Source organism: Phyllostomus hastatus, unplaced genomic scaffold, assembly GCF_019186645.2.
Source record: "Phyllostomus hastatus isolate PE091 unplaced genomic scaffold, TTU_PhHast_1.1 phas_scaffold_1066, whole genome shotgun sequence".
Classification (NCBI taxonomy): domain Eukaryota; kingdom Metazoa; phylum Chordata; class Mammalia; order Chiroptera; family Phyllostomidae; genus Phyllostomus; species Phyllostomus hastatus.
The window spans coordinates 29,099,804-29,112,045 of record NW_025334004.1 but is presented as its reverse complement, the minus strand read 5'-3'; the positions used below and the strand labels follow the sequence as shown (position 1 = coordinate 29,112,045).

Sequence of the window (12,242 nt, the reverse complement as noted above, 5' to 3'; positions counted from 1 at the left end):
AATGGTCAGTCACTCTGAACCTTATCATTGCTTCCTTCCCTTCCTACCTCTTGTTCCGGCTGAGCCCAGACTGCCAGGGACCACAGGCAGGTGTGTGATCCACAACCCCACCCCCCGCCCCCGAGCCCACCCCCCCTCGCCCCACCAGTGGGAGGGCGTTGTTACAGCTGGTGCTCCCATCAAAGAGCCCCGAGGCTGTGAGAAATCAGGGCGGGGCTCCAGCTGTTTGGGGGTCAAGGACGGCAGGTGGACTCTCTGGCTCAGGTGCTTTCCGCCCCCAAAGCAATGCAAATGTGGGCGCCACGGTCAAGGTCACCTGTTGAACCCTGACCCCCGAAGTGATGGTATTGGGAGATGGGCCTTTGGAAGGGTGGAGCCCTCACGAGTGGGATCAGCGCCTTGATAGAAGGAAGAGGCCTCGGCCAGCCCTGCAGGGGCCCTTGTCCCTCCCCGTGAGGACACAGCGGGACGTGGGCCAGCTGTGAACCGGGCAGCGGGCGGGCCCTCCCCAGACACCGCTCAGAGTCTGCCAGCATCGCGGGCTCAGACTCGGACTCGCAGGCTCTGGCACGGGGAGCCACACGTTTCTGTCGGCTATAAACCACCCCGTGGCTTAGTCTGGACAAGACTGAGCTGACGGGCTGGAGTTCCCCGAGCCCTCGCTCACTGGGAAAGTCAGCCGCACCCTGGAGTCGGTCCCTTCGCGTCACTTTATTGTCTCGCATGCAGACTGGGGGAAGGAAAACAGATCCCGCCGATTCTTCTGGAAATTGTCAAAATCAGCAAGACACTGGGAAGGTGAACGAAAAACTTACGTAGAGCGGGCTGCCCACGGTTTGGACTTTCAAGACCTGGAAGAGGAAGTAAAACAGAGCGCCTGGGGCTTTCACACGAACACCAGTGGCCCCCGACGGCGGGAGAGGGGGCCCTGACAGGTGTGCAGGGTGCTCGCCCTCAGCTCCGGCTGCACACGAGGGTCACCGAGACAAAGCCCTTAAGATAAACTTTAAAGAAATGTAAGTGTGACTTCAGAACAGGTGTTAAGGGGACCGCTTGGTGAATTTGCACAAGTAAGTGCTCCTGGACGGCCACCCCCCTGGGCAGGACAATGACCCCTTCAGGCCCAGGGGAACGGCCCTTGCAGAATTCCAGCATCCGGGCCTTGCCCGCTCCCACCTCCGCAAAGGACAGGACTCCTCGGATTTCTAACGTCATAGAGAATAACTGGGGAAGCTGTGAAAGATGCTGATACCTGGGCGCCACCATGAAATACCTGGTGTCGCCTGGGTGGCACGCAGCCCTGCGGACTTGGCAAAGGGCCGGGCGACTCTGATGATAGCCAGACTGAGAATTTCACTCTCCAGTTGAAGGCCAAGACCCATCCGTCATAAGGGCAGCATGGGAGGCCCCCCCCCCCGGCCCCCCAGGACTCACAACCCCGAGCTCCTTCTAGGACTACAGACAGACTCTTGGGCAGTTTCTGAATGGCCGCCCTCAGGAGCCAGGCCGGGTACCAAATCCGCCTGGATGCTGGCGTGGCCCGTGGAGGCAGGTGGGCCGGGCCGTGGGTTTCAGCCAAAGTGACAGGTGATATCCAGCCAAGAGCGGAGGTGGAGGGGGCAAATACACTCCACCAAGCCTCCCCTCCTCCAGGAAAACACCCTTCGACATTTCTGTAATGGATCTGGCGTGACCTCCGTCAGGCAGTGTGATTTGGGTTACATTTTTCCGTATCCCCAGCTTCCCATTCTAGGAGATTTCCATTTAGCACTATTCGAAGCTGTGATAATCCTTAAGAAACAGAGCAAGCTTTTCCTGTAGGTCCCATGAGATGTGAAGCTGGTGAGTAGCCCCCCGAAACAGGGTGTAGGCAAGAAAGAGCAGAAATGAAGCGGAAGAGAAGAGACAAGACCAGGACTCACTTGGCTTTTGCAGGTGCGCCCGGTGAACCGGAACTTCTGCACGATCGGGCTGGTGCTGAACTCCTGCCACCGGCTGTCCACCAGGGCCTGGGCTCGGATCTCGTACTTGACCAAGCGCTCCGCCCTCAGGCTAATGAGCCCATACTCGCAGGCCGAGGAGGGGAATCCCGTGTCCGTGTGCCTCACCCTCTGCAAGGAGGGAGATCGAGCGCCTTAGGTGGGCTGATACGGGGTGACCTGGAGTCAGCGACACCTGGCTTCTGGCACGAGGACCCTCCTGCACGATGTGTGCGGAGCGCTCCAGGGCATCTGCCCAGAATCCCGTTTCCTGAGCCCGGCTGCTGTTGAGTCACCCGCAAACCGCTGGCCAGTGGGCCGGGGTTCGGCCGATCCAGAGCAACGCCGTGGAGTCGAGCCTGTTGGATTGGAAGGTCTTCTCACCACTTTGCCAGGATTTCAGAACCAATGTAGTATTCATAGGAGCATGTCGACTGGTGTTGTTATACAATCCACCTCTTCCCACCAGTGAAAGCCACAGTGTAGGGAGGGAAATCCCTGAGTCCCTGGGGACCAAGAACTGATCCGAGGCAGAGACAGGACTCCAGGGCATGTGATGAGGTAGTGGCGATGCTGGGACTAAAGTTCAGGTCTCTTCACTCATGCATTTACTCATTCACCCATGCACTGGACGAACCTACCTCCGCTATGTCCCAGGCACTGTGATCGGCGGTGACAGGAAAAAAGGTGAATAAAATATGGTTTCTCAAGTTGTTGAAGTGGGACAGAGTGGTCCTTTACCATAGTTGTCATCGTCATTGTCATCATCACAGCAGGCTTTGTGTGTCAGGCCCTGTCCTAAGCCCTTTGCACAAACTAATGCATTAACACTCCCAGCAGCCCACTGAGGTAAGTTCATGGGCTCGACAAGGTCTCATGGCTCGCCAGGCTTTTGACTTGAGACTTACTGCTCTATTTTTTTTTTTACAAATTATTATTATTATTTTTTTTTAAGATTTTAAAAAAGATTTTATTTATTTATTTTTAGAGAGAGAAGGGAGGGAGAAAGAGAGAGAGAGAGAGAGAGAGAGAGAGAGAGAGAGAAACATCAATGTGCGGTTGCTGGGGGCCGTGGCATGCAACCCAGGCACGTACCCTGACTGGGAATCGAACCTGCGACACTTTGGTTTGCAGCCCGTGCTCAATCCACTGAGCTACACCAGCCAGGACGAGACTCATTGCTCTTAAACCCAGTGCTCTCCTGCCTCTCCCGAACGTCCCACAAGGGTCCCGGCCCCCAGGCAAAGCCATTCGCCCTACTGTCTTCTCCTGGTGCCCCGTGCCCTGCCCGGCTTTGTCACTCGACATGAGACCATTCCCTCTCCCCCTTGGGCCCCTCTGTTCCTCTGTTATCTCCGCAGAGGAACGACCACCTGTAAGGCATCGCCCACCCATTGTGTGGGAACCGAGGATGAGCTGAGCCCCAAGGGTGGCGTCAGAGGAGACTCGAACCCCGGCTTTGCCGGGAGAAGCCGCGTGAACACGGAGACACTGAGTCACGAGACCTTCGCCTGTGCAGTGGGCCTAGGCAGCGGCCTCCCAAGGCTGCTGCAGAAAGCAAGTGATGTCACATCTGCCAGAGGGACTAGCTCCAGGCTCAACAGCGACTGGTCCATTCTCACTGCTCCAGTGTGACCTGACCCTGAACCCGCAGGGCGGCTGCCAACACGCGCCACCCCAGTGCTCCGGCCTCCTTACCTGCATGTAAAAACTGTAAGATGTAGCATCGTTTCTGATTCCCTTTATCTCAAAGAAGAATCCGTACATAGCGATCATTTTTGAATAGTTCGTGCATTCCTACATTGGGAAAGAAACAACAAAGCAATGGAAAAAAAAAACCCCGTCGGCATTCAAGGGCAAGGGGCTAGAGCGAAACAAGTTCTAGCTGCAACAACTAAAGTGACTGATTTGAAAACTGACGTAAAACACAGTAGCCAGGAGGGTGGGGGGAGAAGGGCATGAGGGGATAAATGGTCATGGAAAAAACACAATAAAAAAAACCACAATAGCCATCCGAGCGTGGGAAGCACAGACAAGGCACACTGCGGTGACTTCACAGGTCCTACAGGACAGCACTGATGACCTGTCACTTGCCCTACACGACTTGCAGACCTTCCAAAGAAGCATTTAGCTCCATCTTGATGAGCCTGCCTGAGGGACACCTCCCACTCAGGGCATTGCAAGGTGTCCCAGCCCGTGTGTTTGCAGCCCGTGCAGGTGGGCAGGTCTCTGCAAGTAAGGGGCTGGACCCAGCCCACCCGGGCCTGACCCAGGGCAGAGTCTCTGACCATAGTCTCAGGGCCCCGAGTCCCTGGAGCACGAGGCGGCGTTAAAGAACTTGGAGGAGAGCAGCAGCTGCGTGGCGGGCCATGTGTATCAGAAGCCGTCCGGAGCACGGGCTCTGGCCTGGACACTGCCCTGCTGGCTGAGCGACCAGGCGCCCTGCCCCCGAGCCTCCCAACCCGCTGTTACTTTGATTCCAGGGACCGTCAAAGAGGTGGCTCAGAAGGGCTCACCCCCGTAACCCTAAACCGAGGCTCGGGGTGGGGGTGTTTCTCTCGGGGAGCTGTTGGCATCTGTGTGTGTGGAGGGGAGAAGACAGCCGCCCCACTCACACCAGCCTGCCCAGGCCTTTCCCGGTTTTAGAATGGAGACTCCCGCTCCCTGAAAACCAGGGCTGTGGGCCGCCCCGTGGGGATATTTCGGATGCACACACACATCGGGTTACTGAATGGCCTCTCCCAGGCCCCTGTCTTGAGAATTTTATTTCCTGGGGGGTGGGAAGCCCGCAGGAGAGGCACCTGTAACTTCCTCTTCGGCCCTGGCCTTCCTACCGGAGGTGAGAGGTGATGCTCAGAGAGGTGCTTAAGCCAGCACAGGAGGGGGCGGCTCTCCCCTTACTCAGGGCCCGCGGTCAGTACCTGGCTGAAGAGCAGCCCGAATCTCACGGCCTGGGTGTCGAAGTCTTTCGCGGGAAACATGTCGCCCCCACTTTCCACCTAGGAAGGAAACACGCGCAGCTCACCGGCCGCCTGACCCGCCGCCACCATCCTCACCAGCGCTCGCGGACCCTCACCACCCCACTGTGCTCGAAAGGGTGCCGCCCCGATCCCACAGCCGGCCGTTGCCCCAGGCCCCAGTGGCGGCAGGAGACCTGCTCGGGGTCGGGGGCCGGGCTCACTGCTTTCAGAGAATGCAAAGACCACAACCAGAAAACGGCCCGAGAAGCCTCACTGGGGAGACACCGTGTGTCTGTAAGTAGCCTGATCACGAGGCAGGGAATGGTCACAGCCCTAAGGTCGAGAGCAAAGATGGCCCCACAGAGCCAGCTCCACCTGCAGGCCGGCCGGGGTGGGACGGGGTGGACTCAGGAGCGTGACACTGGCAGCAGGGGGTAAAAGGAAGGAGCTGGGCAGGGTCAGACGGACATGAAGAGGGCGGTGGGGGACTTCCGGAGGTGTCCAGCCCTGGGGATCGTCCTCCCTCCATGGCCCCACCCCTCCCCTCCCCTCCCTCCTCTCCCTTCCCCCGCTGCGTCAAAGCGCAGCTCTGAATCGGGTCTCGGAGACACGTGGTCCCGTGGAGCCCTCATCTGCTGTGCAGGGGCCACGGAGTTCTGCGCTTTGCACACGACAATAGGTATTTGTTGAGCTGAACCGAATTTTAAGTGGTGACTCATCCGTCTTCAGAACCCACACACTGCCCTACTTCATTCCTAAAAATGCAAGACTGGAAACACATAGGAAGTGCCACCATGTGCATGGACAATCCACCCAGGGTGAAATGCCACGTGGAAAAATAGTAACATTCCCCAGTGAGCAAGGAAATGCCCATTAAAAAAACGAGATGCCATTGTTCGCTTCTCAGTCGGGGAAGTTCCCCGAAGGGAACTGAGAGAGACATGCCGTGCATTGCTGAGCACATACAAAGGGAGGCACTTTCATCAATGACCGCGGGGAAGAGAGTCCTGTGGTCCCAAATTTGCTACTATGAATCAAGGACAAAAATGCACATTCCTTCTGGGGCCAGTATTTTCCACTCTTGAGAATCTCCTATAAGAAAATAACTCGGAGTAGAGTAAAATAAACCATTATGTGCAAATATATTCACCATACTGTCATTTAGAATAGCTACCTAGTAATTAGAAACACCATACATTTTCCATGATAAAGAAATGGCAAAGTAGCGTTGGTAACAGAATATCCTCTCAGTGGAAGAGTTTGTAGCCATTAAAGATCGTGTTCATGAGTCCATTTATTTGTGTTTTTTAAAAAAAAAAAGGGTGAGCCCTGGCTGGCGTAGCTCAATGGATTGAACGTGGGCTGCGAACCAAAGCATCGCAGGTTCGATTCCCAGTCAGGGCACATGCCTGGGTGGCAGGCCATGGACCCCAGCAACTGCACATTGATGTTTCTCTCTCTCTTTCTCCCTCCCTTCCCTCTTTAAAAAATAAATAAATAAAATCTTTTAAAAAATTGTTTTAAAAAGGTGAAATGCAATCACATGCAATAAGATGTTGGCAGTGGTTGTCTTTGGGTGAGGGTCTGAGGGTAGGTACTTGGTATGTGCTTTCTGTCATTCAATTTCTCTGCATTTGGAAACATTTCCGTAAGAAGCACATGTGACATTTGTGTCTGCTGGGGACTCTGTTTCGAGGGCAGTGCGGCTGGCGCTCCTCCACCCCGTCTAACGGTCCCGGTCAACCGGACAGATCCCCGGAGCACCTGGGTTCCAAGGCCCCCTCCCTCCAACCCTCCCCGGGCTTGGCTCCCCCTGCGTCCCCTGGCGGAGAAGCCGGATAGCCCGACCTCAAAGGCCCAGAGATTTCAAGTGCAAAACATATCTCCAGAGAAGGCAAAGTCAGAAAGGCAATACATGTCAGTAACTGTTTTCTTGCTGAGCTGGCAACTCACGGCGTGGTAATGGTTGGCGGTGACCTGGAGCAGCCAGAGCTCGGGGAAGAAGTTAATGCGCCTTAACATATCCAGATCCTTGCCTTGGAAGGAACACAGAAGGAACATTTTTCTGGATTTATTCGTAAGAGAATCCCAAAAGTCCCATGTACAGAGAGAAGAAGGAGGGAGTCGGGAGCTGAGGGTTGGAGGTCCTTCCCAGGGCTCCCGGGAAATCGTAAGGTGTGCGGGACCCAAATGGGACATTATAGAGCACCCCCCCTTCGCCCCCAGCAATCCTGTTGGAGGAGGTGGGGCTGAGACCTGACATTATCCAGTATCTTCAGAGAGTCTCAGAGTGACGGGGACAAAACGGCCTGGGCCCCACCCCCCACCCCTGGGGTTTGGAGCCGCCCACTTGATCTGCACACCTGGACAAGTTCCAAATGTCCTTTCAGGCACAAAGGTCTCAGTGGGTGGCCCTTGGGCCAGCCTGAAACCCACTCCCCAGTTTCCCTCCTCTTTCCAAGTCCCGGCTGTCTTCCCCTGGGCCCAGAGTGTGAGGTTTGGGGAGCTGGAGTCTGGAGCACAGCTCCAGAATTTTCTCCCGACCCACGCAACGAGCCACCTTTTAAAGGGGCGGCCGCTCCAGGAGGCAGGCAGGGCCCAGGGAAGGGGGCAGTGACGTGGCCTTTGCCAGCCGTGTGCCTTCACGACCCATTGTCATACTCCACGGGAGCTCAGCTCACAGCCACTTTCAGAGCAATAAACCGAGAGCAGACAGAGGCTCTCCTAACGCGTCACACAGCTCAGAAGTGACCAGGCGAGAGCTCAGTGGATACCGCTGGGGACATCTGGTGGGGCGGGCCCCCCACTGCCTTCCGCGGACACACCCCCCCCGGCCGAGGCTTACCTTCGGTGATGCCGTGTAGGCGCAGGGAAAGGAAGAGGGGGATCAAGCTACGCTCCTCCTCCTGGTCCAGAAAGCAACTCTTCTTGGAGAGGCTTGGCAGGGGCACAGAGAGGAAGAAAAGGCCTTCAGAAAACCACCCTCTGGGGCGAGCTAGGGCTAGCAACAGCCCCTTCCAAGACACTAGCGGTTTCACCAGCCAGGGGCAGGGGAGGCGTGGGTCTCCTTGGGTGGGGGAGGGGTACGGAAGCAAGAAGGGGCGGGGATAACCTCTGCGAAGGCTGGCCCCGCAGACTGTAATGCGACAAATGGTTACATTCCCCTCTCTGTCTACTACTGAGCCTTGCGCATAGCAGGTGCCCAGGAAATACTCGTTACATGACAGAAGGGAGCACACGTTACTCTGTAGAGGGTTCTGAGATACGTTTTCTCACTTGAGTCTCTCCAGCTTCCCAGGGGGCAGACAGGGAGGGCGGGTATCCTAGGCTCCCCCTTGACAGATGAAAAACAACGGCCGCGCCAGGACTTGAACTTGGGACTTCGGACGCCTCCTCTACCCATTGGTGCCCTTTGAATAAGTGGCCAGTTTAGGGACTTCCAAAGCATTTCCAGATGGAATGCAAAAGGGAAAAGGTCGGATGAGAGGTGACCGGTTTCCGCAGCTGGTTTCATGGTCGCTTCTGGGACCATTGGTGTGAATACCGCGTTCCAGCTTGTTCCCGCCCCTTGGCTGGAGGTCAGGCCGGGTTGAGAGGACCAGACTGCCCTCGGGGAGACACGGACGCACAGACACACAGACACACAGACACACACCCACCACTCTGGCTGTGAAACAACATGCTTCATCACATGGCCACTTTTCACACATGGGGACAGGGGGTTATGTTTTCCAAGTGCCTTCGGGCACGCACAGCCCTTTCCTCACGGCAGGCCCTGCAGGAGACCAGCCGAGGCCCTTTTGGATTATTTTTCCATGAATCAGGAGTGATGGCCAAACCACACCTTGTCCCGGCCAGACTGAACGCATCGCTGGCCCGGCGTCCCGCCTCCACCCAAAGGTGCTGCCAACCTGCCCCCGGGACCATCCGTTTTCATGTCGTCTTGGAATTCCTGGGCCTCTCCAACTCCTCTCTGTGCCGGTGGCCCCCAGGAGGGAGGGTTAGGGGTGCCGAGGAGCCGTGGAGAGGAGAGGCATGCGCAGAAGAATGCATGGATTAGGGGCAATGATCATTTATCAGAATCCCCTGGGCGCCTGTCTCTGGGGGGTGGGTGGACCAGGCATAAGTAAAGGAAGGCCAGTCCCTCCGGGAGTGCAGAGCTGTTGGTCCTGGAACCGGCCCCCTGTCCCCCAGGGCGGGTGGAGCTGGGCTGGTGGGGGCCGTGCCCTGAGAAGACAGATCGCCTAGCTGGATAAATGACCCTCATCCTCCTCCTGTCCCTGACCTGGGCATGCCTCCTTCCCAGGCTCTCTGTCACCATTAATGGAGGAACAAGCCAAGTGGCACCCAGGGTGGGCAGAGGTGCCCAGGAGGGAAGAAGGGGCCGAGCTGGCGCAGCCCCCGGCCTAGCCGAGCGCTCCGGGGAGTGAGCCCGTGCCCTCGGCAATGGCCCCCGTGGCCTGGCGCTGCCCTGACAAGGGAGTGCTTGCTGGAGCTGCAGGTCAAACACAGTCTCACCCCAGGCGGAAACGGAGAGTCAGAAGGACAGCGTCTCCCCTCCTCCGCAGAAGCCCCAGCTCTGCAGCTTTGGGGGGAGGCTGCTGGAGGCCTGGGAGGGAGCCGAGGTCCCCATGCCCCCGTGTGAGGCGCTCAGGCCCCCCGGACCATCAGCGAGGACCCCTCTGGACAGACGTTCTCTCCCAGAGGGTTCGGGAAGAGCTGTGTTGAGAAAGGCGATTGGACTTCATGACTCTGTTGGGTCACAGGGAAGTGGCATTGATGGTGGCTGATTGGGTGAGGTCACAGGTCAGCTCATCCACCGCCCACCCAGGTCCCTGAGCTTGGGCCCTGGAGTGAGACCAGGTCAGGGTCCCGAGCCCGCTGGCCGTCAGTCACGGGACCGAGCCTCCCTGAGCTCCAGCCTCCTTCTCTGTCGAGTGGGGGCTTTAGCCACAGGTGCCTCCCGGGTGGCGTTGGGAGGCCTCAGGTGACAGGGCTTGTGAGGGGCTTGGCACAGCCACTGATACCCGGTGACCCCTCAGTGCCAGGGTCACCGCCACTGTCCCCTGGTCCCAGGGAAATGACCTAGACCCAGGCTGCGCAGGACTGTTCTTGGTGGCATCCACTATGAGCGTCACCCTCTAACCGGCCCAAGAGCCGTGGGCCATCTCAAGAGGAGACAGCGGAGGCCTCAGCTCCGCATTTTCTCAGATCTCAGAGCACCCGGCCCGGTGAGCCGACCCGCGTCTCCCTGCCCAGGGGGCCCAGCAGGGCCGGTGGTTACAGAGCCGGGACTCTACCCATGTCTCCCAGGTCCGGCCCAGCACGTTTGCCCCCAAACTGACTCCTCCCAGCTGTCTGGGTGCGGAGACAGCCGCTACATCAGTGACGAGTCATTGCGTCCCTCCGATGTCACAGGAAGTGGGAGGAGGCTGGCTGCTCTGTCGGCGACCTCTCCACGCAGCTGTCGTGGGACTGTCTGGCATGGACAGCCCCCTGGCACCGAGCGTGGTCTGCGCAGAGACCTCGGGGTTGGGCCCGGACTCTTCCGGGGCAAACGTCAGGCCGTGGTCTCTGCCTCCTGATGTGCGTCGACAAACCTGAGGGGTGTGACCCCTTTAGGGAGGACAGTTTGCAAGGCCTGGGCACCGACAGGCACACTCAGGCTGGCTCTGGGGTCAAAAGGGTTTTTGTCCTGTCCTCAAGGCCCTGGGGACAGAACCCTCTTGGAAGGACAGACTTCCTGAAAGGCAGTGGCTGGGGCAGGTCTCCCTGCTTAGAGCAGCTCTTAGCCACCCTCTCCCCCCAACCCATCCTGTTCTCTGTTGGAGCCTTTACTGGTTCTGCTCAGTCCCTAACTCAGAGCCCCCAGGACCCCAGCCCTTCAACCGTTAGTGTTAAAATATCGTACAGCTTCCCCTTGACTTACATGCCGATAAACCCATCGCACGTGGAAGATGCCATACGTCAAAAACGCATTTAATACACTCAGCCTACGGAACACCCGAGCGTCGCCCAGCCCGCCCTGAACGTGCTCAGGACACGGACACGAAGCTACCGCCGGGCAAAAGCATCTCCCTGCCGCTGCCCGGCGTCCCAGGAGAGCCCCGCACCGCAGGTCACTGGCCGGGGGAAAGATCGGCTTTCAAATTCAAAGCATGGTGTCTCCTGGACGCACGCCAGTGGTACCCTACGCGACGTGGAAAATCCCGAGTCAGACCGTCGCGAGTCAGCGACCGTCTGCACGCATTTCCGAATTCGGACACACGCCACGACCTGGGTGAACCTCGAGGACATGATGCTGCTCGAAGTGAGCCAGACACACAAAGATAAATACTGCACAACTCCGCTTCTCTGAAGTCCCCGGAGCCGTCAGGTTCGTAGGGACCGGAAGGATGGAGGTGGGCGGGGCTTGGGGGGTGGGGCGATTTGAGGAGAGAACAAGGTAATGGTCCTCACGGCCGGCCGTGACTCACGGGTGACTCTGCGAATGCTGTTCATTAATCACAAGAGACACACGACCTCTGCCCGTCCTTGGCCCGCTGTGTCATGGAGCGCGTCCCTCGAGATGGCAGCGGGCTGTGGCGCCAGGGCAGCTGCCCTCTCACGGTGCACGGGGGCGGGGGAGAGTGGGGGGGGTTGGCCCAGCTGGTGCGTGCCCGCACAGCCAGCTCCTGTCCTCTCGGCAAAGCGAGGCTCAGGGGAGGGGACCATTCGGTGTGCAGCTGAGACCCTGGGAGGCTTCCTGGAGGAGTGCTTGGCCAGTTCCGTGGGGGCCGGATCAGACAGGGCACGGGAAGGGGCGGCCCAGCAGCAGAGGTCAGGAGCGTCCATCGGGCAGTGGGGATTGTGCAGAAGCCGGCCTCCTTCCAGTGGGGTCGCACGTCCGTGGCTGGAGCCCACCTCTGCCGAGGCTGAGAGGGACCCAGTGAGGGACTAATACGTGGACTAAGGATAAGAACAGCTGGTGTGTGAATGGCTTGCCCTCACCCCTGCGACCTGGAAGTGAAAGGAAGTGTGGGAGGGGTGGTGACTGCGGTGGGGCCGCTAGTTAGGCAGCTGGTCGAGTCCTGTTCCGTGGCCTAGGTGCTGCTGAGGCAGATGAGGGCGCTTCGTGGGACTCATCCACTGTCAGCTTGTGCACTGCTCTGTGTCTGCTTGATACTTTGATTGAAAACATACTCCTGCCCTGGCTGGCATAGCTCAGTGGATTGAGTGTGGGCTGGGAACCAAAGTGTCGCAAGTTCGATTCCCAGTCAGGACACATGCCTGGGTTGCAGGCCATGGCCCCCAGCAACCACAC

General features: G+C 58.2%; 1 protein-coding gene across 1 annotated transcript in view; it reads right to left on the bottom strand.

Annotated features, from left to right (window-relative positions):
• Positions 1-779: 779 nt before the first annotated feature.
• The window catches only part of BTBD16 (BTB domain containing 16), a 35,836-nt gene continuing 24,373 nt past the window's right edge, over positions 780-12,242 (bottom strand). The window contains exons 9-14 of the mRNA XM_045854526.1: positions 7,785-7,876; positions 6,893-6,975; positions 4,901-4,978; positions 3,678-3,776; positions 1,923-2,111; positions 780-851 (exon numbers count right to left, since the gene is read on the bottom strand). Coding sequence (XP_045710482.1) covers positions 780-851; positions 1,923-2,111; positions 3,678-3,776; positions 4,901-4,978; positions 6,893-6,975; positions 7,785-7,876 — 613 coding nt within the window. The remainder of the gene's footprint in view (positions 852-1,922; positions 2,112-3,677; positions 3,777-4,900; positions 4,979-6,892; positions 6,976-7,784; positions 7,877-12,242) is intronic.